The sequence below is a fragment of the Oryzias latipes genome, chromosome 6, assembly GCF_053564925.1.
Source record: "Oryzias latipes strain Hd-rR chromosome 6, Olatipes_Hd-rR_3.1".
NCBI lineage: Eukaryota > Metazoa > Chordata > Actinopteri > Beloniformes > Adrianichthyidae > Oryzias > Oryzias latipes.
In genome coordinates this window covers 8,720,727-8,744,667 of record NC_136242.1, presented here as the reverse complement: position 1 = coordinate 8,744,667, position 23,941 = coordinate 8,720,727, and the positions used below count along the sequence as shown (strand labels likewise).

At 42.0% G+C, this 23,941-nt stretch overlaps 1 protein-coding gene across 1 annotated transcript in view; it reads right to left on the bottom strand.

Moving 5' to 3' along the window:
• The window catches only part of LOC101173626 (copine-8), a 123,544-nt gene that overhangs the window by 57,912 nt on the left and 41,691 nt on the right, over positions 1–23,941 (bottom strand). Inside the window, exon 5 of the mRNA XM_023955579.2 lies at positions 5,522–5,561. Within this exon, the coding sequence (XP_023811347.1) occupies positions 5,522–5,561 (40 nt within the window). The remainder of the gene's footprint in view (positions 1–5,521; positions 5,562–23,941) is intronic.

Sequence of the window (23,941 nt, the reverse complement as noted above, 5' to 3'; positions counted from 1 at the left end):
GCCAACACAACCTGACAGAGGTAAAAGATTTAGGACATAAAAAAGATGTTTTCAATAAAACAACCCTCCAAAACTAATTTTTTTTCATGCTGCTATACAGTTTGTCCCGGTCACCTTAAAGTTGGGGTATAAATCAGTGGCCTTTGGCTCCATTTATCCTGTCTAAGGAGTGAGGATGCTTTCACACTGGGTTGCTTCATCCTTTAGACTTTTTTTTTTTTAAGGAAATAGGAATCTCTGATCTCAGGAATGAACCAAAAGAGCAATATTCCCTCTGTGTTTAATGCCTGACACGAGCCTTCAAACTTGGTCAGAGAGAGCAATTTAGTCAGCCAGAAAGTGGGTTTTTGATTTGATTCATTTGCAGACGAGCCTTGGTGCTGGTTAACTTCTTGAGACCCGAGCTCTTGTTTGATATGCTTTTTTTATTTCATAGTCACAGGGCCCCATGTAACCAGAGTTAACTACAGTGGTAATAGAACCCACAATGTGATGTCCTGTGATGTGGACGCCACATGTCAAGGGGGCAATACAGTTGTCAGAAGACTTTGACAGTTTTCTTTTTTTTTAATCATTTTTTGTCCGTGCTCATTTTGTGAAATAAGGATATCCTTCCAGGTCTGCATCAGACGTTCTCTCGATGCCAAGTTTCTGAAACAGGATTTGCATTTAAAAGAGAATCGTCTTCCATTCCAGTGCAGCTGTGGAAGTTTTCATAATAATTATGTTTATACCATGGTCCAGGAAAATACTCAATTCTGAGTATGACAATTTTGCTTTTTTAAATAAAAATGTTCCCAGTGGAGTTTTAATTGTGCCGTTTTTAACCAAAATCCCATAAACTAAATGTTTTAAAAAGCCATATTACATGTTTATCTGAAGCCTCTGTTGCCTAAATCTCCTCTACATGGGCGTACCCCCGCCATCGATCTCCCCTTTTTGCAAGATGCATCTTGTATGAGTTCATCTGGATCATGGGGGGCACAAACGACACCGACTGACAGTCTCAAAAACGGTGACAATTGTTGAATTCGCTTGCAAAGCAAATAAAATGAAATGTCAGAAAGAAAGTGACTATTTGTACATCATTTTCTGAACACGTGGTCCAGGTGTTGAACTTTTATTGGCTTCACGGACAGAGGAAGTGTTAAGTTTAGGATTGGGGTTACAGTTAAGCTGCATTCACACTGAACGCCATTCACGCGGCAGAGGCGGCCACTTCAATGTTAAGTCAATGGTACAGATGCCATCTGAGGTACTGCGGCACGATTTGAGCAACTGGTGTGATTTGTTACCTTTCTGAACTAAATCGGCGGGACAGTCTGTCTCAGGGCAGATGAAGCTGGATCGATCCCGATCCCTGTGCTGACAGACAGAGACCTGCTGCGGAATGGGGGACCAGCCTGCTCGACCTCCAGAACTTACTATTTTTCTTATTTTCATTGAGGCAATACTAAGAAAGGTCCCTCTAGTTTATTCATGTTTATTTTTTTTACCCTCTAATGCAGGACACGAGCCTTCAAACTTGGTCAGCAGGAACACAAATCTGTTGAACACATTTGAGGCTTTGAGGTCCAATCACCATCCCATGACAACTTATCAAATAGTCCAGTTTTTGTGAAAAAGCGATAAAAATAACAAGGATGAAGTGCTAAAAATTGATGGAAAAATGTATTTCTTTTGTAAGTGAGCCTGGTATAATGGGCATAATGGCCTTTGAAGTGGACATTATCAGAAATTGATGCAAAGCAACCGTCCTCTGCATTGTGTCAGACAAATAATCAATATCTGATCCCGGTATGTTATAGTTTACTCCTTTATACTTGTCAAAGTTTTTAGGCTCTTTGATCATAAAATCTTGTTCATCTTCAGATAATCTGTTCATGACATTACAGTTTGTGGTTGTTTAATGTTCTTTTTTTTCAGAATCTGCGCGTGTCAGTGCTCTTCTCTTCAGGTAACTCTTCTCCCTTTAAGTTTCTTTGCTTGCTTAGCTATGTCATTTTGGTTTTTGAGGTTAACAGCATTCACAGTTCCAGCCGGCTTTTGCTCTGTCATCTTTACAAAGAAAAAAGAGTGGGATGAGCCGCAACATCATAACTCTCAACTCTGATGTAGGATTTTCAAGGAAAGTTACCTTTCTGTCCAGAGTTCCAAGAGTTCCCATCAAATCCTCCTCATCTGTCAGCATTATTTCTACCTTGCAAATCGTTTGATTTTTATCCATTCGGCTTTTATTTACAGTGTTCTACAAAGTATGACTACAGATGTTGGAAGGCAGTAAAACTCCTCACTACACACTCTCTACACTTTCCTCGGACAGAACATTTTCACGGTTTTCTCTCTTGTTTAAACTCTCAAAGTTCAAACCTTCATAGAAAAATATGTACAGGATTATAAAACGAAAGCAAAGATCTGATCACGATTGCAGGGTAATGGAAATATGGAAAACTGATGAATGATTAAAAAAAAGCAAAACAAATTGCACAAAATAAAATCTGTGGAACAGCAAGACTGCAAAAGACGAATGGCGATATAGCAGGAGAATACTGTACACCTTTTCTGTCTGCATGTTGTTCCAAAATATCCAGTTTGTTCCATCTCATCAACTTGTTTATCTTTTTTTTTGACAGCATAAGAATTTCTCCTTTGAGTTGTGGGCGGGACTTCATCGATTTATCCTACCAGGTCGATTTGTCTAAGGCAGGGGTTCTCAAAGTGCGGCCCGCAGAATTTTTTTTTGTGGACCTCAATAAAAGAGAGCCAGAGCAGATTCCTTAGAGGAAAAATGTTGTGTTGGTGAGGAGAAAAGGCGTTTTCAAGCTAAGTGGACAAATGCTTACTTTGTCGTACCTCATGGGCTGCATAAAGTCATGTGCCTTGTTTGCAAGCAGGTAAATACAGTGCTCAATATGAATCGTCACTGTGTTACAAATCATAAAAACTATGACAAATTTACCGGCAAGGAGCGCAACAATAAACTCCAACAATGAAGCTATGCTGCACAGCAGATGTTAACAGAAATAGGTAGATCCAGTGAAGCTGTGGCAGAAGCTAGCTACGTTGTGGCTTTGGAAATGGCCCGGCAAAGCAAGTCCTTAAGTGACGGGGAAAAGCCAATGTATGCTGAAAGTAGCTGACATTGTTTAGAGCAAAAGAAAAAGTTTGAAGAAATACGTCTGTCAAATGATACAATTACTAGACGAGTAGAGGATCTGGACAGCAACCTCCAACAGCAACTGGGAAAACATCTGGAGGGCCAGGTTAACTGTACAAATGACACTTGGTCATTAAAGTTATTAAAAACAACTTTTTCTGTTTTCTGTTTTTTTTCCACCAAAATTGGCCCCCAGTCTAATGTTGAGGTCTTAATTTGGCCCTACAAAAGCATTGAGGACTCCTGGCCTAAGGCAAGATGTTAATGGAAGCGAACAATACCATTATAAAATCGTTTCAAAAAGAAATAAATTGAATTGAATCGATCTTGGAAAAATTATATATATATATATATATATATATATATATATATATATATATATATATATATATATATATATATATATATATATATATATATATAAATAAAACTTTTTTTTTTTTCTTTTTTTTTTTTAACTTGTCCTGTCCAACAGCTGGGCAAACAGATGAGAACTGAAGGCCTCTTTTGTTGGACATATTTTACTTTAACAACAGGGGTTATGAATCCTCTGACAAACCAGAGGTATGTCTGAATAAACCCCTTTTGTAATCCAGGCCTAACTTTATTCATTTTAATCATATTTGAAACTCTTTTGTGTCGGACCGGACGGAAATGGAAAGGGGGGAAGAAGAGAGAGGGATGTTAGAGAGTGGGGGATAGGAGCGTGATTGGGGGGGTAAAACCATGAAGTCGCGTAAAGCAGCAAGTTTTTGGATCGTTATACTGATTACAGGGAGGTTCAGATGTAATACAAGTTTTAAGGGCGGGGCCTGTCCACACACACACTCAAATGTTATAAACACACCTGTTGGCTCCAAAAATGTCAACATGTACTCAATGCAAATAGTGTTCACACATGCACACTTATGCCTTCAAACCAACTAGTGTGAAATATTTCATTCAATCACGCAAACTATTTATGTAGAGGCGAGCTAACAAAAATACTTTTAATTGAGGTACAGAAGGTTTATTTTACTAAAACGTAAAAATGAACTAGTTCCATAACAGCTGACAACACACGTGAAAACAACAAAATCTAATCAGTCCATCATTCCAGTCCAATGTGTGGGGGAAAAAAATTGAATTTTCCGACCATCCAGTGTGCTAGAATGTTCTAAGAATGTTCCCTTTGGATTATTTGGATGTGGAAAAACAACAGTGGACTGAACTTTAGGAAACTAACATGTGAATGGATGTTTGATATTCATTCTTGTTCACGTGTTTGTTGGTACACATATTTCATTTACAATTGATTATCTTGAAGGAATACAAGGAATCTGGAAAAGGTCTGCAGCACTTTTCAGTACCAGATATTTCTCTCAGAGTCACACTGGTTGAAGTATTCGCTAAATATATCCTGGATCCATTTTAGATCAGTGAATCGGATCATTCAAAATGAACCAACACTGACTAGGAATCGAATCGTTAACCACAAATTATTTAAATCAAATTGTTAAAATTACTTGTTACTCCCACATTAAATGACATCCGTCTGCTCCTGATTCATCACAGTTTTACTAGAGAAATACTCAGCAATGCAAATTTAAGCTTTTTTTTTGTAAATACAGTACTCAATCATCGTAAAGGGGTTCAAGAAAATGTTAAAAACGAACAAAAACCTTGTGGGTCTTTAAGAGATTTTCTGACCTAATCTTTGAAAGCATTTATAGCCCTCTTAGGTGCCAGGTTTTTGCCCCAACTACCTATTAACAACAATAGAAAAGAAACAAATTTATTTTACGATACACCCACAGCTATTCTTTTATTCTACACGCCAGGGGAAACCAAATCTCTCCCTCCTCCATGCAAAAACACACCTGGTAAACAATGAAATCCCAATAGTTTTAAGCCTTCAACACAGGAGACTACCTTAACTGTTAATGCAATTAATATAATTCCAACATGTTTTTCAGGGCAAAGCTGCATCCGAATCAGCTGATTCAGGTTGATCACCGGTCAAAGAGTTCCTGTATGCTAAAAATTATTTATGTGTTCATGGATTTAAAACATTTGAAAAATATTTAAAATATATAAAAAGTAACAGTCAATGTTAATGTTAGTTTTTACTGTTTGTATTGTAAATTCTTATAAGTTACTTCTTTTGTTAAGTTTGGCCTAAATGCACATAACATATATCTTACATCTACTGTCACAATCTAACTAAAACTGTCAAACAGGTAAGGGTCTTTTGAAACAGTCCAGGCAGGTTTATATGACAACCAGTTCCCTTTCATCATTGAACAGCAAGTTTCAACCTTAATCAAGCCATCATTGTACAGACGTAACAATATGGATCAGCCAAAGGTGCAGGAAAAAACTCACATGTTTGGAGAGATTGTCACTCTTGCAATCCAAATCATACCTGCAAAGACGAAAGGAGAACATGACGTGAGAACAGTGGCCACCAGGAAAAGAACTAAGCATTAGGTCTGGACTAAAAGGCTAACAAAACAAAAATAACGAAGGCATTACACAAGGTTTTCTCCCTCATCGTCTGGCATTTAAGCATGCCTCATCTCCTATCATCACTGTGGAGAATTTGTCAGGGCTAAAAAAAGGTATAATTGCAGCAGCAATAGCTTCACTCACACAATTTCATGGACAAATGTGCAAAAATAGTAGGAAAAACATTTTCTTTGATCACTGTTGGGCAAAAACATCAATATTCTTTCCCACAGTTTTTGGTCAGAGTGTAACAGGCCAACTCTGATAGGGTTTTGATCTATTATCAAAGTGTTCCCAGTGGTCTTTTAATAATTATTATGCAGTTTTTAACCCAAATAAAAAAACCTGTGTTGTTTTCTAGAACATGGCTTCTGCAAAGCGACATGAGTTCATTAAAAATACCTCTCTGAGTTGTGGGCAGGACTGTTGGTGTGTGTGAGTGAGTTCGCCCAAACTTCCTGTTTACACACTCTCCTGCTAGCTTACACCCCCAACCTAACAACCATACTAGTGTAACAAAAATGGCAAGAAACATTGGTGATATCCAGCCATGCAGTTTTGATCAAGATTCCAGCTCAGACAAGGAAAACAAACATGGACATGGATTTATTTGTCTGCAAGTAGATGCATCAGAATGGAGCCGTACAGGAAGCAGGTGGCCAATTATAGTTTCTAGGTCATAGCTCCAAGCTTTTTCAAACATTTTTTTTCGTCTGCTCCTGATCCACCATAATTTGAATCAAGAAATTCTCAAAACTACTATTTTAATCTTAATTATCTTTATATACAGTACAGACAAAAAGTTTGAACACACCTTCTCATTCAAAGAGTTTTCTTTATTTTCATGACTATGAAAATTGTAGATTCACACTGAAGGCATCAAAACTGTGAATTAACAAAAAAGTGTGAAACAACTGAAAATATGTCATACTGTAGGTTCTTCATAGCAGCCACCTTTTGCTTTGATTACTGCTTTGCACACTCTTGGCATTCTCTTGATGAGCTTCCAGAGGTAGTCACCTGAAATGTTTTTCCAACAGTTTTGAAGGAGTTCCCAGAGATGCTTAGCACTTGTTGGCCCTTTTGCCTTCACTCTGCGGTCCAGCTCACCCCAAACCATCTGGATTGGCTTCAGGTCCGGTGACTGTGGAGGCCAGGTCATCTGGCCATCATTCCTTCTTGGTCAGTTAGCCCTTATAAAGCCTGAAGGTATGTTTGGGGTTATTGTCCAGTTGAAAAATAAATGATGGTCCAACTAAACGCAAACTGGATGGAACAGCATGCTGTTGCAAGATGCCGTGGTAGCCATGCTGGTTCAGTATGCCTTCAATTTGGAATAAATCCCCTACAGTGTCACCAGCAAAGCACCCCCACACCATCACACCTCCTCCTCCATGCTTCACGGTGGGAACCAGGCATGTAGAGTCCATCCGTTCACCTTTTCTGCGTCGCTCAAAGACACAGTGGTTGGAACCAAAAATCTCCAATTTGGACTCATCAGACCAAAGCACAGATTTCCACTGGTCTAATGTCCATTCCTTGTGTTCTTTAGTCCAAACAAGTCTCTTCTGCTTGTTGCCTTTCTTTAGCAGTGGTTTCCTAGCAGATATTCTTTTTTTTTTATATTTTTTTTTTTTCTCTTAACTTGTCCTGTCCAACAGCTGGGCAGACAGACGAGAGCTGAGGGCCTCTTGTGTTGGACATATTTTGCTTTAACAAGAGGGGTTATTAATCTTCTGACAAACCAAAGGTATGTCTGAATAAACCCCTTTTGTAATTGAGGCCAAACTTTATTAATTTCAATCATGTCTGAAAATCTTTGGTGTTGGACCGGACGGAAAAGGAAAGAGGGGAAGAAGAGAGAGGGACGCTAGAGAGAGGGGGGGGTAGGGGGTGATAATAGGAGGGGAAGGGGAATAAGACCATGAAGCAGCATACAGCAACAAGTTTACTGGTTGTTAATCATTATGGTAAGGTTCAAATGCAGTACAAAAAGGGCGGGGCCTGTCCACACACACACTCAAATGTTATAAACACACCTGCTAGCTGCAAAAATGTCCACCTGTCGACATGTACACAAAACAGATAGTGTTCACACGCATACTTATGCCTGATAACCAACTAGTGTGAAATATTTCAGTCATTCAGTCATGCAAGCTATTAGTGCAAAGGTGAGCTAACACCAGTGCTCAGGTGAGGTTTTATGTTCTTCTAAAATGGATGGTGGAACGTGAAAAGAAGGAGGGAGAGTGCCCAGCCATCCCCACCCCAAGACCCCCACCGCAGCAGCAGCGGCAGCCGGAATCCCCCCAACGCCACACGGGAACCGGCAGGGAACAACCGCCGCCCGGGCGACCAAGCCCGCCACCCAGGCCAGGGCCAGCAGGGCCGCCGCAAGGCCCCCAGAGCCAGAGGCCAGGGAAGCACGGAGGGAAAGAGAGCGCCGCCCCAGCCCAACCAGGAGAGCAGCCCCCCCGCCGCGCCGGGAGAACCCAACGCAGAGCCCCACCGGAGAAGGACGCCCACAGCCCCAAACGAGCACCCCACCACCACCCAGGAGTTCCGGGCATCCCCCCGCCCCAACCCCAGGTACGAGCCAGGACCCCCCAAGGGAGACCCGCTCCGCACTCCAGGCAACCATCCGCCCGGCCCACGGTTGGTCCAGGGAGGAGCGAGGCAGGGGGCCCGCCGCCCTCGCCCAGGAGGGGGGAACCCCGGGGAAAAAAAGAGGGCCCACAAGGGGTGTTATAAATATGGCCCGACCAGGCTCGGCCACAGTTGGAAATTTGGCGGGGCCCAGCACTCAGGAGCAAGGACCAGAACCCACCCCCCAGGGACCAGACACCCCCGGCTCAGATGTAATGTGAACTCCCCCACCGCGCGGAGAGAGCACCGCCGGGCCCAGGAAGCCGGCACCCCGGGGACACGACCGCCGTTGCAAAGGGGGGCCCGCACCCCCCACCAGGGAAGAGGCAGGGGACAGATGGACCCAGGTCCCACCTTCTTTGCAAATTGTGTGTGCGTGTATGTGTGTTTGAGATGGTGTGTGTGTGCATGTGTGTGTGTTTATGTTGGGATGTATATATTGAGGGGGGAGGGGTGTGTGTACTAAGGGGGGTGCAGTTAAAATTGGCGGGTAGGGCACTAAGGGGACATCTCCTGATTACTCACAGTGACGTCCCCTCACCCTCCCCACCAAGGGGCCCTAAATGTCTAAGGTGCGGTTAAAATTGGCGGGTAGGGTGCTAGGAGGACATCCGCTGCTTGCTGGCAGTGATGTCCAAGCACCCCCCCTACCAAGGGCCCTACATGTCTAAGGTGCAAATAAAACCGAAAGAGGGGGGGCCCACTCCATACGGCAACCATAGGAGGGGGGCCACTGCCTAGTAAACCCCCCCCCAAGGCTCATCGCAGGCTAAGCCCCCCACCCCCTCACCCTATTATGAGGTTATATGAGGAAGGGGGTAAGTTGGGGACAGCTGATAGACTGTCCCCCGGTGGTCAAACAGCTGTCCCCCGCCCCCCCCCCAGCAAGGGGGCCAGGCCCACCCAGCCCAGGGGCCCCACCCCCGGAGGCGCCGACACCCCAGGCCCAGCACCACCCCCCCCACACAGAGAGAGAGGAGCCAGAAAGCGCCGTCCCCCCCCGGAGCAAGCCCAGGCCCCCACCCCCTACGCCGGCCCTAGAAGAGCTCTGGTCAGGCCTCGACGGGACCGAGGCAGCCAACCGGCCGGGGAAACCGCCGATGGCCTCAGCGGAGACCCCGACCCGTCAACCCCCCCTGCCCCGTACCAATAGTGGACCCCCCCCCTCCCCCAGAATGCCCCCCCACAGGTCAGGGCCGACAAGACCCCCCACCCCACCCCCCCCCCAGACCCCGCAGCCGAAGCGGAGGACACCCAGAGCGACCGGGGGCCCCAAGAGGGTTGTCCCGTCCCGCCCCAGAGCCAGGGAAGGGCCGATCCCAGCCCCAGGCGTAGATGGGAAGCCCATCCAGTGCCGCTGGGCCCCCCCCCCCCCCGAGCAGCGCCCCCCGCCGACCCCCCCCAGCACAGGCAAAGGGACCAGAGAGACCGAATTCTTTCGAAGTTACTTGAACTTTGGGCTGACATTTTTTCCAAGCTGATATGATCAAGCAGCAGATTTCTGTGTTGACTTATATTTATATTTTTTTTGCTTTTCCAATTTATTAAAATAGTTTTTTTAGCAATGCAAAGAGTTATGAAAATGATAGATGCTAATCCTCCTTCTACATCGATGGCACTCATGTCACCAAGCACACAAAGTTACGGTGAAGCTGTGATTGAAACCTTAAGCCAGACTGATAGATCGGCACATACCTGCCGCCAGAGAGCCTGGACAGGCGTGCAGAACCATAGTGCATGCATGTAATTGTCGGGTAGATTACTGTCACAGTGCTGACAAATGTCTGAGTTACTGAGACCCATCTTGAACATCCTCTGTCCAGTGTAGTAAATTCTGTGAAGAGTTTTGAAATGGATTAGCTGCAGATTTGGACTTTTTGTCATTTTAAAGGTGTTTAGACAAAGTTCTGACCAAAAACTTTCATCTGTGCTGATGCTTAAATCCGCATCCCATTTTGTTGTCGGAAGTGAAATATTGTTATCTAAATTGCATAAAAGTTTGTATATTTTGGAGAGAGTTTTATTCATTGAGAAATTGATCAGAGTGGTAACTACATCTGGTAGCTTTAAATCGTTGTCTCTGTATTTAAACTTTTTAGTAATAATTGATTTAAGTTGCTGATATTCCAAGAAGTTATATATTCCATGTTTGTCTTGAAGTTCCTGGGGAGTTATGAATCTTCTATCAATAATTATGTGCTCTAGTTGTTTTATGCCCCCTGCTTGCCAAGCTGGGAAGTGGATAATTTTTTTGTTTATGAGGATGTCTGGGTTGTTCCAGATGGGTGTCATTTTGCACGGTTGAATTGATGATTTTGATATTTTGAGAAATTCCCACCAGGCTGTTAAAGTGGCATTTATATTAATACTTTTGAAACAATCCTGTTTTTTAACTATTTGGCTAATAAATGGAAGATCTGACAGGTTGATCTTTCCACATAACGCCTGTTCCAAGTCTAACCATGAGTTAGTTTCTGGATTATTTTTTAACCATTTTAAGATATATTGTAATCTATTTGCAAGAAAGTAATTGTGGAAGTTAGGTAATTCTAATCCTCCACAGCTTTTTGCAGATTTTAAAGTTTTTAGACTAATTCTTGCAGGTTTGTTGTTCCATAGAAAGCTTGATATGGATGAGTCTAATGTTTTGAACCATTTTAATGGCGGTTGTGTGGGAATCATTGAGAAGAGATAATTAACTTTGGGTAAGATTTTCATTTTTACCGTGGCTACCTTGCCCATAAGGGACAAAGGCAGGTTGGTCCAGCGTGTTAGATCGTCCTGTATGTTTTTCAGTAATGGGGTGTAGTTTAGCTGCACCAGTTCTGATATTTTGGGGGAAAAATAAATACCTAGATATTTGATATTTCCTGTTTTAACTGGTATTGTGAGTCCTTGCTCCGCATTACTGTTCAGTGGTAATAAAACAGATTTATTCCAATTAATGGAATAGTCTGATATAGAAGAGAATTCATTAATGATTGTTGCCGTTTCATTTACAGAATGTATATTACTTAAAAACAGTAATATGTCATCTGCATAGAGACTAATTTTATGATGGCTGTGTTTGGTTTTAATTCCTTTAATACTCTCATTCTGTCTTATTGCTGCAGCTAGAGGCTCGATAAATATTGCAAAAAGAGAGGGGGAGAGTGGGCAACCCTGTCTAGTTCCTCTTCCAAGAAAAAACCTGTTGGAAGTCTGTTTATTAGTTCTAACTGATGCATTGGGGTTGTGATATAATATTTTGATCCAATTGATGAATGATTCTCCAAACCCAAACTTATGGAGGGCAGCAATGAGGAACTTCCAGTTTACTCTATCAAAGGCTTTTTCAGCATCCAGTGATAGTATAGTCATTTCCTGGTTTTTGATGGTGGCAAAGTCTATTATGTTAACGAGTCTGCGGACATTATCATCCGAGTGTTTAGTCCAAACAAGTCTCTTCTGCTTGTTGCCTTTCTTTAGCAGTGGTTTCCTAGCAGATATTCTACCATGAAGGCCCGATTCACACAGTCCCCTTGTAACAGTTGTTGTAGGATGTGTCTGCTGCTAGAACTCTGTGCCATTGACCTGCTCTCTAATGTGAGCTGCTGTTAACCTGCCATTTCTGAGGCTGCTGACTCGGATGAACTTATCCTCCACAGCACAGCTCTGTACTCTTGGTCTTCCTTTCCTGGGGCGGTCCTCATGTGAGCCAGTTTCTTTGTAGCACTTGATGGTTTTTGTGGTTCAACATTTCAGGTGACTACCTCTTGAAGCTCATCAAGAGAATGCCAAGAGTGTGCAAAGCAGTAATCAAATCAAAAGGTGGCTACTATGAAGAAACTACAATATGACATATTTTCAGTTGGTTCACAATTTTTTGTTATGTATATAATTCCACATGTGTTAATTCACAGTTTTGATGCTTTCAGTGTGAATCCACAATTTTCATAGTCATGAAAATAAAGAAAACTCTTTGAATGAGAATGTGTGTTCAAACCTGTGGTCTGTACTGTATGTCCTTCATCATCAAAGAAATGCCACAAGAACATGTTAAAAACACCATATCGCCATTTTCATTGGAGTGGGTCTTTGAATTAGTTGGCTAGACAAGCTTCACTCATAACGTTTTTTTACTCTGAGAAATTATAACATTGCCACACCTCACACAGAATAAAGATAGAGGAACAGATTATTAGCAGACATCCAACATTTTTTAAATTTGTTTATGTGCTATGAGCAAATTAGCCACATGAGGCAACCCAGTTAAGAACTTTCATTGGCAGGAAATGCAAAACATTGTAGGTAGGTCTTTGGAAATTTCTCTGGTCATAGTCAGAGAAGGTTTTCATCACCGTTTAACTGTTTTACAAATTATTTGGTCCAGTTGTTGTCAACAATCAGGGATCTAAGCCCAGTATGAAGGGGCATTATTGCATTGAATCAGAACCAAAGACCTTGGCTGGGGAGTGTTTAAAAGCCCACATCTGGAATGTTGTCTCAAGTATCTACGGGTTTTTGACTACGATCAAAGCAGAAGACTGACAGGAAAGCTGCTGTAGGTTCTGCACTGACAGAAACATTGGTCCGGCTGGTTGTTGCAAGTAACAAGCTGACCTAAAAAATGAAGCTGTCATTTTTACCAGTTGATTAACGCAGTGACCGTAAAATTAAGATTGCAAATATGAGCCATGGAAATGAACTTCTTCCAAAGGGTGACTGGGCTCACCCTCGAGGGCAGGGTGAGGAGTTCAGCCATCCGAGAGGACGCAGCGTAGAGCTGCCGCTCCTCTGCATTAGACACCCAGTGAGGTTGTTTGGGCACCAAGTCAGGATAGCTTCCGGATAATTCCTAGGGCGGACCCTGAAGACCAAAGTGCCGACACAGGGCTTCCTGAAGAGGTTATGTATCTATTGGTCTTCAGTTCACCCTGCGACAGGCAGAAGATTGAAGCACTTTTCCATTTTGATGTATCGTGAGCAGTGTTTAAATTACTTCCATAACATTCCAGATTACATAATTCTGTGCAAAAGTAATGCATTGACGTTGATATTATCATTACATGTGTTACTTTTAAGTTATTTCTTTTGTAACAAACATAGAGAAAAGAGAAAATAACATCTAAACTGTCAAATGCACCACAGGTATTTCTCACAAAAATGAGGTAATATTGGCTACTAATGCTATTGTTTATTTTTGGTTAAAAAAAAGATCTGAAAGCATATTTGATGGAGCAACCTTCAGCTTTAGCAAGTTTACTCCATGAAAAACAACACCAACATTGTAGGTGTTGAACATGCTTCTAAAGAAATACAAATATGAAATAACGTTTTTGGCACTATGAAAGCCAAATTTAGTCTTAAAGAAATAAGCTTTAAATTATTAACAAGCAAAAAATAGATTTTGTTTGGGACATCTTCTGATCCCAAGATGCCTGATGCTTCTTTGAACAAATAAGTGGTAAGTTTGCTATCATGCACTTTCTTGTTTTGAGTTAAATAAAACTAAAAATTGTAGTAATGCTTTTTACCATTTTTTCCCCAGCAAAATACATTACTTTAATGTCTACAATTACCCTATTTTTCACTTTTTCACAACTTGAGATAACATCTTCAAAAAAGTGTATATTAAGGCGGTAAAGACAATCATATTTTTAAAACATCCTGCTAATGCACTGAAAAAGCTTAAAAATATGATTTGCACATATTTGAAAGGATTTGGCATCTAGGGTTATTGGTTTAACATGGTGACAAAAACAGCAAGACAAAGTCTAATTATTAGCGTTGTTGTAGGTGTTGAAGGTTGCAGACCCCTCATCTAGGGGATAATTTAGAGACACCAATCAAACCTATGCAGCATGTTTTTGGACAGTGGGAGAAACCTAGTGTGTCTGGAAAAAAAACCACGGATGTACGAGGAGGACAGGCAAACTCCACAAAAAAAGTGCCAGCCAGCAATCAAACCAGCGCCTTCCTGCTGTGAGCAAAGAAGGCTGTTTACTGAGATGTTTTACAGTTTACAAAAGCAACTTGCCAGAGTTCTGACTCTTCGTGAAACTGCTGAGCAAATTTTGAAAAAACAAAATCCTATCTTTAGAATAGAACACACATTAAAATTAGATCAAGAATGAATTCTTCTGCTGTACATGATGCAGATACAGTTTCTAAATAAGGCCAACGCTAAAGTTGCTTTCACACACCACCCTGCAAAAGTTAAAGCACTGGAAGACAATATCTGAATAATTTATTCAGCTTCTCATCTATGAACGATTTGTACAAATCATTCGTGACTACTACACCACAGAAGCACTCTCCCAATTTGGCATTACATTCCTGTAACATTTGCCAGAACATCATAAAAGAAAAAGAATCACTTCTGAGCCTGCAGTATTTTCATACTCCATGAGCCTTTAATATTTAAAGTGGTGTAAAAACGATTGAATTAAAGTGTTCGTATCTGAATGAATGTATGTGTCATCCTGGTGGCTGTTGCAGCCTTTGGCAGTCTACTGCAGAGTCAAGGTGTGAGCTGCAGGACTCAGGCGTCTTCTGACTTCATTCTTTTTTTAAAGCAAATAATGCTTGAAACGGAACAGACAGTGACTCATTCTCGGTGTGTGATGCTCCTCATTTTTGACATGGCTCCTTCTGGTGCTCATAAAACATGGGACATAACTGCTTAGAGCATAAAATTCACATTTTTACAGTAATTGACGGTGCAAATCATTTTAGTGTATGTAATGCATGCTGCCAGCCTGACACAACACTGCAAGCACTTTGGAGTACAAAGATTCAGCAATCCTGTTTTTGCAGCTGCAATATTTCCCCACAACTGGCAGGTAGAACCATTCATCCAAAACCATAAGTAGCAGCTGTGCTGTGCTGATCATATAAATCTACTTTTCTCTCCAGAGAGCAATTTATCCAGCTTTATTTACTTCCTACAACACAGTACCTTTGGTGTGCACCGAAGTGTGTGTGTGTGAGGCAGTGTGCAGCAGAGTGTGTAAATGGGATAGCCTGATAGCCTGAGCGTTGTGTGTTTTTTTTACAGACAGCATGCCATGTACGATAAGCTCCTGCTGAAAAAAGTGGGCGATGCTGTATGTCAAGGCAGGATGGGCGGGAGACCTCTACTACAGTGCTGCTACTAATGCAATTCCATAAGAGCAAGAAGACACTGCTGTTATGCAAGGAGCTGTCAGCTAAATGCACAGGTGTGCCTCATGTTCTATGCGCCCACTGCCTCTGTCACTCCCAATTGTTCATGAATGATTCATTTAATTTTATTTAATTATGAGGGAAAGAGGAGCAGAGAGAGCAAGTCCAAAAAAAAAAAAGAGAGAAAAAAGCATCTTCCTCGTGTACGTGTGATGATTTGGCTGCACATGTTTAGCCAAATGCACGCACAAACACACACGTAGATGGAGTAGATGTCCCTGGGCACGCTGTGAGTGCACATTAGCTGCATGTGGAGGGGTGTGTGTTTATGTAGATGACATCACTCTGCCTCGGCACTGAGCCAGGCAGGATTTCTCCTGGTCCTGTGCTGCCTGCCTGTCTTGCTGGGGGAGCGACAGCTCCTTCTCAACAGAGCGATGATGACTAATGATTGGTACACAAACAAACGGGGCCAGAGAGGCAGGCAAACAACAGACAACAGTGCTCTGACACTTAAGCTTGGTATCCTAACAGCTTTGTAAAGACTCCCATAAACCCTTTTACCAACTGGTACAAGTCACTACACAGATATGGTATCAGCATGTCGTATAATTATGTAATCAGAGCTACAGAATGTCCTATTGTACTACTACCCAGACAAAAACAAGACCACAAATAAAGGAATACCCACTAAAATGCTAGTCGTGTTGTTTCAGTTTTTTTAATATCAGTGAATATTGGCTAATAAAAATCTATACATTAAGCAAAACATAGCTGATATCACTTTTAGAGAAGAGATGACAAGAGAAGAGAAGAAAAAAGAAGACAAGAGGAGACAAGAGAAGAGAAGAGAAAGATAATACTAACAACTTTCTTTGTGGGATGTGTTCTCTTACTATCAAAGTAAAGTCTAACAAGCGATCCCGGTTTCCCAGGTAAAGCGGCAGTACTGTTAAGGAAAGCTAAGCCACAACAATACCCCTGGGGTAGGCTTTGAAGAAAGTGTAAAACACATTAATCATTCTGGTTTATGTTGACAAAGACTGGGAGTATTACTAACAAGTTTTTTTTTTTTTTTTACTTGTCCTGTCCAACAGCTGGGCAGGCAGATTAGAGCTGAAGGCTAACAAGTTTTACCTGGTAACACCCAATTAAACAGACTCAGAACTGGGGGCATCAACTAGACTCTTAGGGGCAGCATGGGCGAAATAATATCATTTGAAATAAAAAAATAACAAATCTGTACTTGGATCTGGAGTCACAGACATTATGCATGTGTTGTGTTACTTTTTATGTCAGAAAACATTTTAGAGTTTTAAATACGTTTAAAATTTAAAACGGAAAATATAATATAGTTACAATTGAATCCTAAATACTTTAGAAAACGTCCTCAGCTCTATTAAAAGGAGACATAAAATTTTATATTAACGAAAAAAACTGATTATGAAGACTTTAAAAAAATTCATCACCCTGCAACCATACTGCAAAAACGGAATCTTAAGGAAGTAAAGAGACCCTTGTTTCAAGAAAAAATGTCACATTTTCTGTTTTGCAAGAAAAATAATCTTATCAAGAAAGTTTGTCAATAGCAACATAATCTTAGAATGAGAAAACATGACTAGAATGTTTTTTAAACCGATATTTCTGGCAGATATGTATATTTTAAGAAAATTTGCCAATGGGGTAAGAATTTATGACTTATTTCTAAGGGGCTGGTTTTTACAGTGAAAAGGCAATGCATATGGGAAATGTGTGAAAAGTGTGGAAAGCCATCAGGCTCTCCACCTAGATCGTCACAGCATCTCAGAGCTGTTTCTGGGTCTGAATTGCTTCTTATAGTCTTCAAGGGCTCTATCTGGCAACTTTTGAAGCAGACTTTTTTTTTGGGGGGGGGGGGGGGGGGGGGGGTGTTGGAGATAAATAACTTTTAGGGAGCACTGCTGAACGTCCATGTGTTATAAGACGTTGCACAGGGTGAAATGATATTGTGGTCCTGCTACAGTTGGAACACATGATACAGAGCCAAGGTGAAAAGCAATTGATGCACATAAAACCTAGAAAAAACAAACAATAAAATCCTTTTTAACAACCTCCTCCTGACGTTGGTTTCTTATTACTTTAAACTTACAGTGTACCTGACAAATGCTATGTGATGATACTGCTCTGCCTCCTTCTGTTGTAATTTGGAAAAAAAATCTCATAAAACTCAGATGAAAGCAACATGGGGCGGAGGAGCGTGGAACCCCCGTCAGTCACAATCTGCATTTGCTGTGAAGGGGCTTAAGACCAAAAAAAGCAGAGAGGGAGGGGTAAGAACGTCCTGACTGCATTATTGCAGCACTGTAAAATACATTCATGAAAAAGCAAATCCGGTTTCCATAAGCATCAAGATGTAATAATAATCTATCCATAAATGAATGAACCACATAAGGTTTAAAGATCTTAAAGAGACGTCTTTCCTTAAGGTTAAGACATATGCAGACAAATGGATCCATGTATGTCTTTGCTTTCCTCGTCTCAGCTGGTATCTGGCTCAAAACTCCAGTATTGATCAACATTTCTATTGCACAGCTAATGTTAGCTTGGGGTTGTGAGGGGCTGTAAGGTAGCAGGAGAGGGTGCTCACAAAGAGATCATAGGAAATGAGCACAGGCTTACTCCCAATGGTCCAGCCCACAACTTAGAGTTGAACTTCTATAGAACTTCTACCGCTCTGCAGAAACTATGTCCTAAAAAACGACACAGGTTTTTTAATTTAGCCAATAACACCTTAATTATCATTAATATACCACTTGTAACGCTTTGAAAAAAGATCAAAGATGATTGGAGTGGGACTTTAAGAGATCATTAAGGATTCAACAATAGTGCTGAACATACCATAATGTTGATGTTAGATGAGCTGTGACTTTTACTATTTAAATTCAAAGAAAGGCAGCTCGGTGGTATAGTGCAGTGTTTTTCAACCAGTGTGCCGCGGCACACACACTTGTGTGCCGTGGGAGATTGTCAGGTGTGCCGTGAGGGAAATTGCCCTCATTAACTGATCTAAAAACATTTACCATCTCCAGGATATCACCTCTGTGTTCATCCAAACAGGCCCTGATAAATCACTGAGAAGTTAGGAATATAAAAACCATAAAATACTTTTTTCTTTGTGTTTATTTGATTCTATTAAAGAGATTTTGATAAGAATGATGGTACCGCGATTTAGCTACAGCTAAAACTGTTTTCTGAAAGTCCAGCCCCTTTAACTGTCTCCACCAATCATTCTTGGAGGCTTAATCATACGTTATCAGTCTGACCAATCAGAAGATGTTATAGTCCTTACTTCCTTGTTCAGATTCTGCTCATAAAGTCTCTCAGTTCTAACAAAAATACAAGCTACAGTTCGTCTTTAGCGGTGTAGCTTTCCACAGAATCCGGTATCGGACCGTGGAACAAGTGAACAAAACAATGAAGCTCAGAGACGCGAGTCTGTCTGCGGTCGGCGGCTGTTTGCACTACATCTCCCATGTTGCATTGGGTTAAAGTGACAGCGTCTCAGTGCACAATAAGTCTTACTTGTTAAACATCTTGAAACCACAACAAACACACATGAAACAGTTTTTAAATCTTCTGACGTAACTTTTATTACATCTTTTAGAAAAATCAGCTGCAGCTTCCAGCTTTTTCTGCCAAATTATCACAAAAATGCATGTGAGATTGCGGAGGAGCTGGAAATCAATACAGACTATGAGTTTCTCCTTTTTAAATTTTTGGATGCTCGTGTGCTGCGGGATTTTTGTCAAGGTTAAAGTGTGGCTTAAAACATTTTAAAAAACACCGGTTTAGGTGACCCAACTCCCAATGTTAAAGTGCCTAGGATAGCACAAGGGTTACATGGTGAGGTGGGACTCTGCAGCTCTCGCTAGGTTTTGATCAGAAAGAAACTGATCAAATTGCTCTTTTAGTGTTAAAGGCTGACCTAGACCAATTCAAGGAAGACACCTGGATGTGACAGGATCAGCTGCAGACCACTGAGAAACTGTACTGACGCTGCACTGTGCGGTTGCTCACACTTTCAACCTGAGCTTTAGCCTGAGTATCATTCCTGTCCTGTGGAAAACCTCCCATGTGGAGCCAGATCCTAAACTCACTAATGCTATGGAACCAAATAAGTCCAAACCTATAGCTTTTGCCTCCCAGTTAATGAAACAGTTGAGAGGCTCATCCTGAAGCACCTCCACTCAGCGGCTGGATTTGGCCTTGGACCAACAGTTCTAGGTGGATGATGCTGTCATCTACCTGTTTCACTGAGCATTCGGTCAACTAGAGACTGCAGGAACTATAGTGACAGTCTTTTTTTTTTCACTTTTCAATTGCATTCAATACAATTTGTTTCGACCTCTTGCTGGGAAAATGGAACGTGCAGGGATAGATGGACAACTTGCTGCTTGGACAACAGGCTACCCTCAGACACAGGCCACATTATGGGAGACGTGACAGTTGTGTGTCTGAGGCGGTTTGTTGGACAGGTGCTCCTTGGGGCATCATGCTCTCACTATTCCTCTTCACCCTGTACTCTTCAGACTTCACCTGCAACACTTGCAACTGTCATCTCCAGAAATTCTCAGCCCTGGTGGGTGTGTTATAGACAAGTACAGATGACATGGAGCACCAGTCAGTCATTGTGTGTAAAAAAAAAAAAAACCTGTGGTATGAAACCAGGAAAACAGACAAGATGGTGATTGACTTTTGGAAGGAAGTCACAGCTTATCACACTGGTAAACATCCAAGGCACAGCCATTGAGGTGACGGACTGCTTTAAATACTTTGGGTTCACATCAACCAAAAGCTACGTTGGATTCACAATACGGATTCCCTAAAGATCCCTGGTACCTGATGTCACAGCGGCTGCATGAACTCCCTCACCATTAATTTGGGAGACAAATTGTAGGAGTCAAACATAAAGCGTTGCTGAAGTGAATTTGGGTTGTGTCAATCTGCTGTTGTGTCTACTCGACTGTCTGCCGTTTATCAGTTTCCTCCGGGTTGTCGCCAAGATAAGACTAAAAAATTCAGAACCAACATTTGGTGTCTCTTCTTACAGAGCCCCTGTAAGAAATGTGTAACCATAGGCCTACCTGACACAAACTGTTCACTACAGAGTCTACTGGCACCTGTAGGCTTACACTCTTCTCAACTAATAGTGGCAATCGATCAATCCGTGTCTTCATCCCATGGAAATCGGTAAAATTAGACTCTTGAATTTGAGTTTTTCTGTCATGACAACCAACAGCAACACATACTGTACATGTACTATGATGAATTTTGGTGGCTAAGTCAGCAATTTTATCTGTCAGATGCATTAAAACATTGTTTGCTTGACTCCCACAATGGCAAACAATGGGGCTCACGTAACCTCACTGCAAATGGTCTATACATAATGACAAAGTTACCAACACCTACTGAGGAGACTGTGGTCCTTAGAAGTTAGTGGGCAGGTGCCTCAGCTCCACACTATACTGCATTGTGCTGGGCTTAGACAAAATGTTTGTGCTTTTGTGGCAGTTTATTTTAAAACCCCTTTCTAAGAAGTTTCGTTTATCAATGTCTTTATTATTTAAAGGCTCGTCGCCGACTTTCCAAAGCACTTTGAACTGTCTCTGTAGTGGAAATGTTTTCTGTAAATTCCCATTCCTTTCCATTTAGTAACTTTAATGAGTTCGACCTCAAATTTCAAACTGTTTATTATGACATGTTTGAGAAAAAAAAACTATAATAAGCAAAGGGAAAAACAAAAAATTACTGTGGGCCAGTCAAATTGCAAATAGAAAGTAGAAACTGACTTGTGCATGACCAGGAGTGAGATAAGAGCTAACTGGATTTCCAGCCACGGATAAGAGCAGAGGATACAAAGTGTGCCTGTGCCTGATGTGAATAGAGTGTAGGGTAGTTGAGCATTTGAACAGAGGGTTTGTGGGGAGCTTGCTGCTGTCTGGCTGCATGGATGTCCTGCAGCGACGTCAAGCCTTCTATGGCGATAAGAGAGGTGGGGGTAATGAGGAGGTGCAGAAGTTAAAATGACTTGCAGACCTCAGGAAAGAGTCTGAGGACAACAGAGGAGTAACCAGTGGTCCAGAGATAAGAAGTCTGAGAAGCGCATGTGTCTGCAGGGACGCGCACACGCATGACAGGACGCAGCGTGAGTGCAAAAGAATGTCTGAGACGGAGAGTGTAAATGTGGGTCTGTGTATAAGCAAGTGTGTGTAAATTGGACATTTTCTTGTTTTGAGGGCAAGAAATGTGTGTGTGTGTCTCATACTGTAGCTGCGAGTGATCATAGGGCCATCAGCTTGTAAGACAGTAACAGGGCCTGATGCTTTTCCACTCACTGGAAGCCCTGCAGGAAGTCATCCAGGACACACACACACAACAGAGTGCCATCATCCTCCATCATCCATTCTTCCTTGGCTTCTGAGCATCTTGAATCATATTTTGACCAACAACAGTGCCACTTGCAAAATCTTATACCAGCTTTTTATGCCCTCAAACTCACTAAATAATTGTCCGCATCCCCACATAAACACCACATCAGCATTGCAAATATTAATGTGGAAACATATTCCAGAACTCTTCTTCTGTCACGCAGTAGACCCATACAAAGCTCTGCCTGCATGCACTGACAGAGAATTAGACAGCTGGCTTCTCTCCTTGACCTTCATTGTGACCTCCTGCAGCTTTTGGAGCAGCATGTAGCCCTATGACAAGCCCACAATTAAACCAACAAAGGAGCAAATCCATATTTCATGAGCAACAAAGTAGTGACTCTGTGAGCCAGCTTGTGTTTTCAAGAAGAAGAGGAGAGTTTTAAAGCTCCCTATGTACAGATATGCAAGATTTAATAGGTACACCGGCTAAGCCTGTTACATTCAAAACCAACCAGTGCAAAAATTCCAATTTAATGAGGTTGCAACTTTCAGTTGGATTCTCTATTTAAATCAATCACATTGCACAACTAAATGCATTTAGACATGGTCAAGACGAACTGCTCCAGTTCAAACCAAGCAGGGTGGCAGTTTAGCTCAGGCGGTAGAGCAGGTTGTCCAACAACCAAAGGGTTGGCAGATCAATCCCCGCTCTCCCCAGCCAGCTGTTGCCCCCCGAGCGCGGCTAGTCTACAGCTCACTGCTCCCCCCAGGGTATGGGGCAAAATGGAGTGAAGAATTTCCCCTTTGTGGGATAAATAAAGTATCAATTATTATTATCAGAATGGGGAAGAAAGATGATTGAAGTGACTTTGAAAGTTGGTCTGAGTATTTCAAAAACTGCTGATCTACTGGGATTTTTATCCACAACCATCTCTAGGGTTTACAAAGAATGGTACGAAAAAGAGAAAATATCCAGAGAGCAACAATTCTGTGGGCTGAAATGCCTTGTTGATGCCAGAGGTCAGAGGAGAATGACCAGGCTGGTTCCAAATTATAGAAAGACAGCAGTAACCACTGGTTCAAACCGAGGTCTGCAGAAGAGCATCACTAAACGCACAACATGTCCAACCTTGAGGCAGATGGACTACAGCAGCAGAAGACCACACAGGGTGCCAATCCTGTCAGCTAAGAACAGGAAACTGAGGCTACAATTCACAAAGACTCACCAAAACTGGACAATAGAAAATTAGAAATATGCTGTCTGGTCTGATGAGGTTTTATTTCTGCTGCTACATTCGGTAGGGTCAGGATTTGGTTTTAACAAAATGAAAGCTTGGATCAGTACTGCCTTGCTTGGTAAATAGTAAATAGCGCTTTTTCACCTTCCTCGATGGCTCAAAGCACTTTACAATCACAAACTTATTCACCAGACACACACATCCACACACTGGTGGCAGCTCCGCTGCCAAACACTGGCGCCAACCTTCCACCAGAGGCAAGGTGGGGTTCAGAGTCTTGCCCATGACACGAGGGCAGGCAAGGTGGGAATCGTACCCACAATATTACGATTGTGGCTCAACCGCCCTACCACTGCACCACGGCCGCCCCATATCAACAGTTCAGGCTGGTGGTGCTGTTATGGTGTGGGGGATATTTTCTTCAAGCACTTAGTACCAATTGAGCATGGTTCCAATCATCTGAATCATCTCAGACTGGTTTCTTGACCATGACAATGAGTTCAAATGGCCTCCACGGTCACCAGGTCTCAACCAAATAGATCACCTTTGGTATGTAGTGGAACGGGAGATTGGCATCATATTGTACAGCCGACAAATCTGCAGCAACTGCGTGATGCTGTCATGTCAATATGGCCCAAACTCTCTGAGGGATGTTTCCAGAACCTTGTTGAATCTATGCCGCCAAAGATAAAGGCAGTTTCGAAGGCAAAAAGGGCTCCAACTTGGTACTAGGATAAAGTGACCAGTGGGGCTATCAATAATTAGTCTTCAACGAAATCAATCAACCAACCAACCAATCAACCAACCAACTGTGTGACTGCAGGCGTAAAAGACAGGAAATTCTAACCTTGTAATAT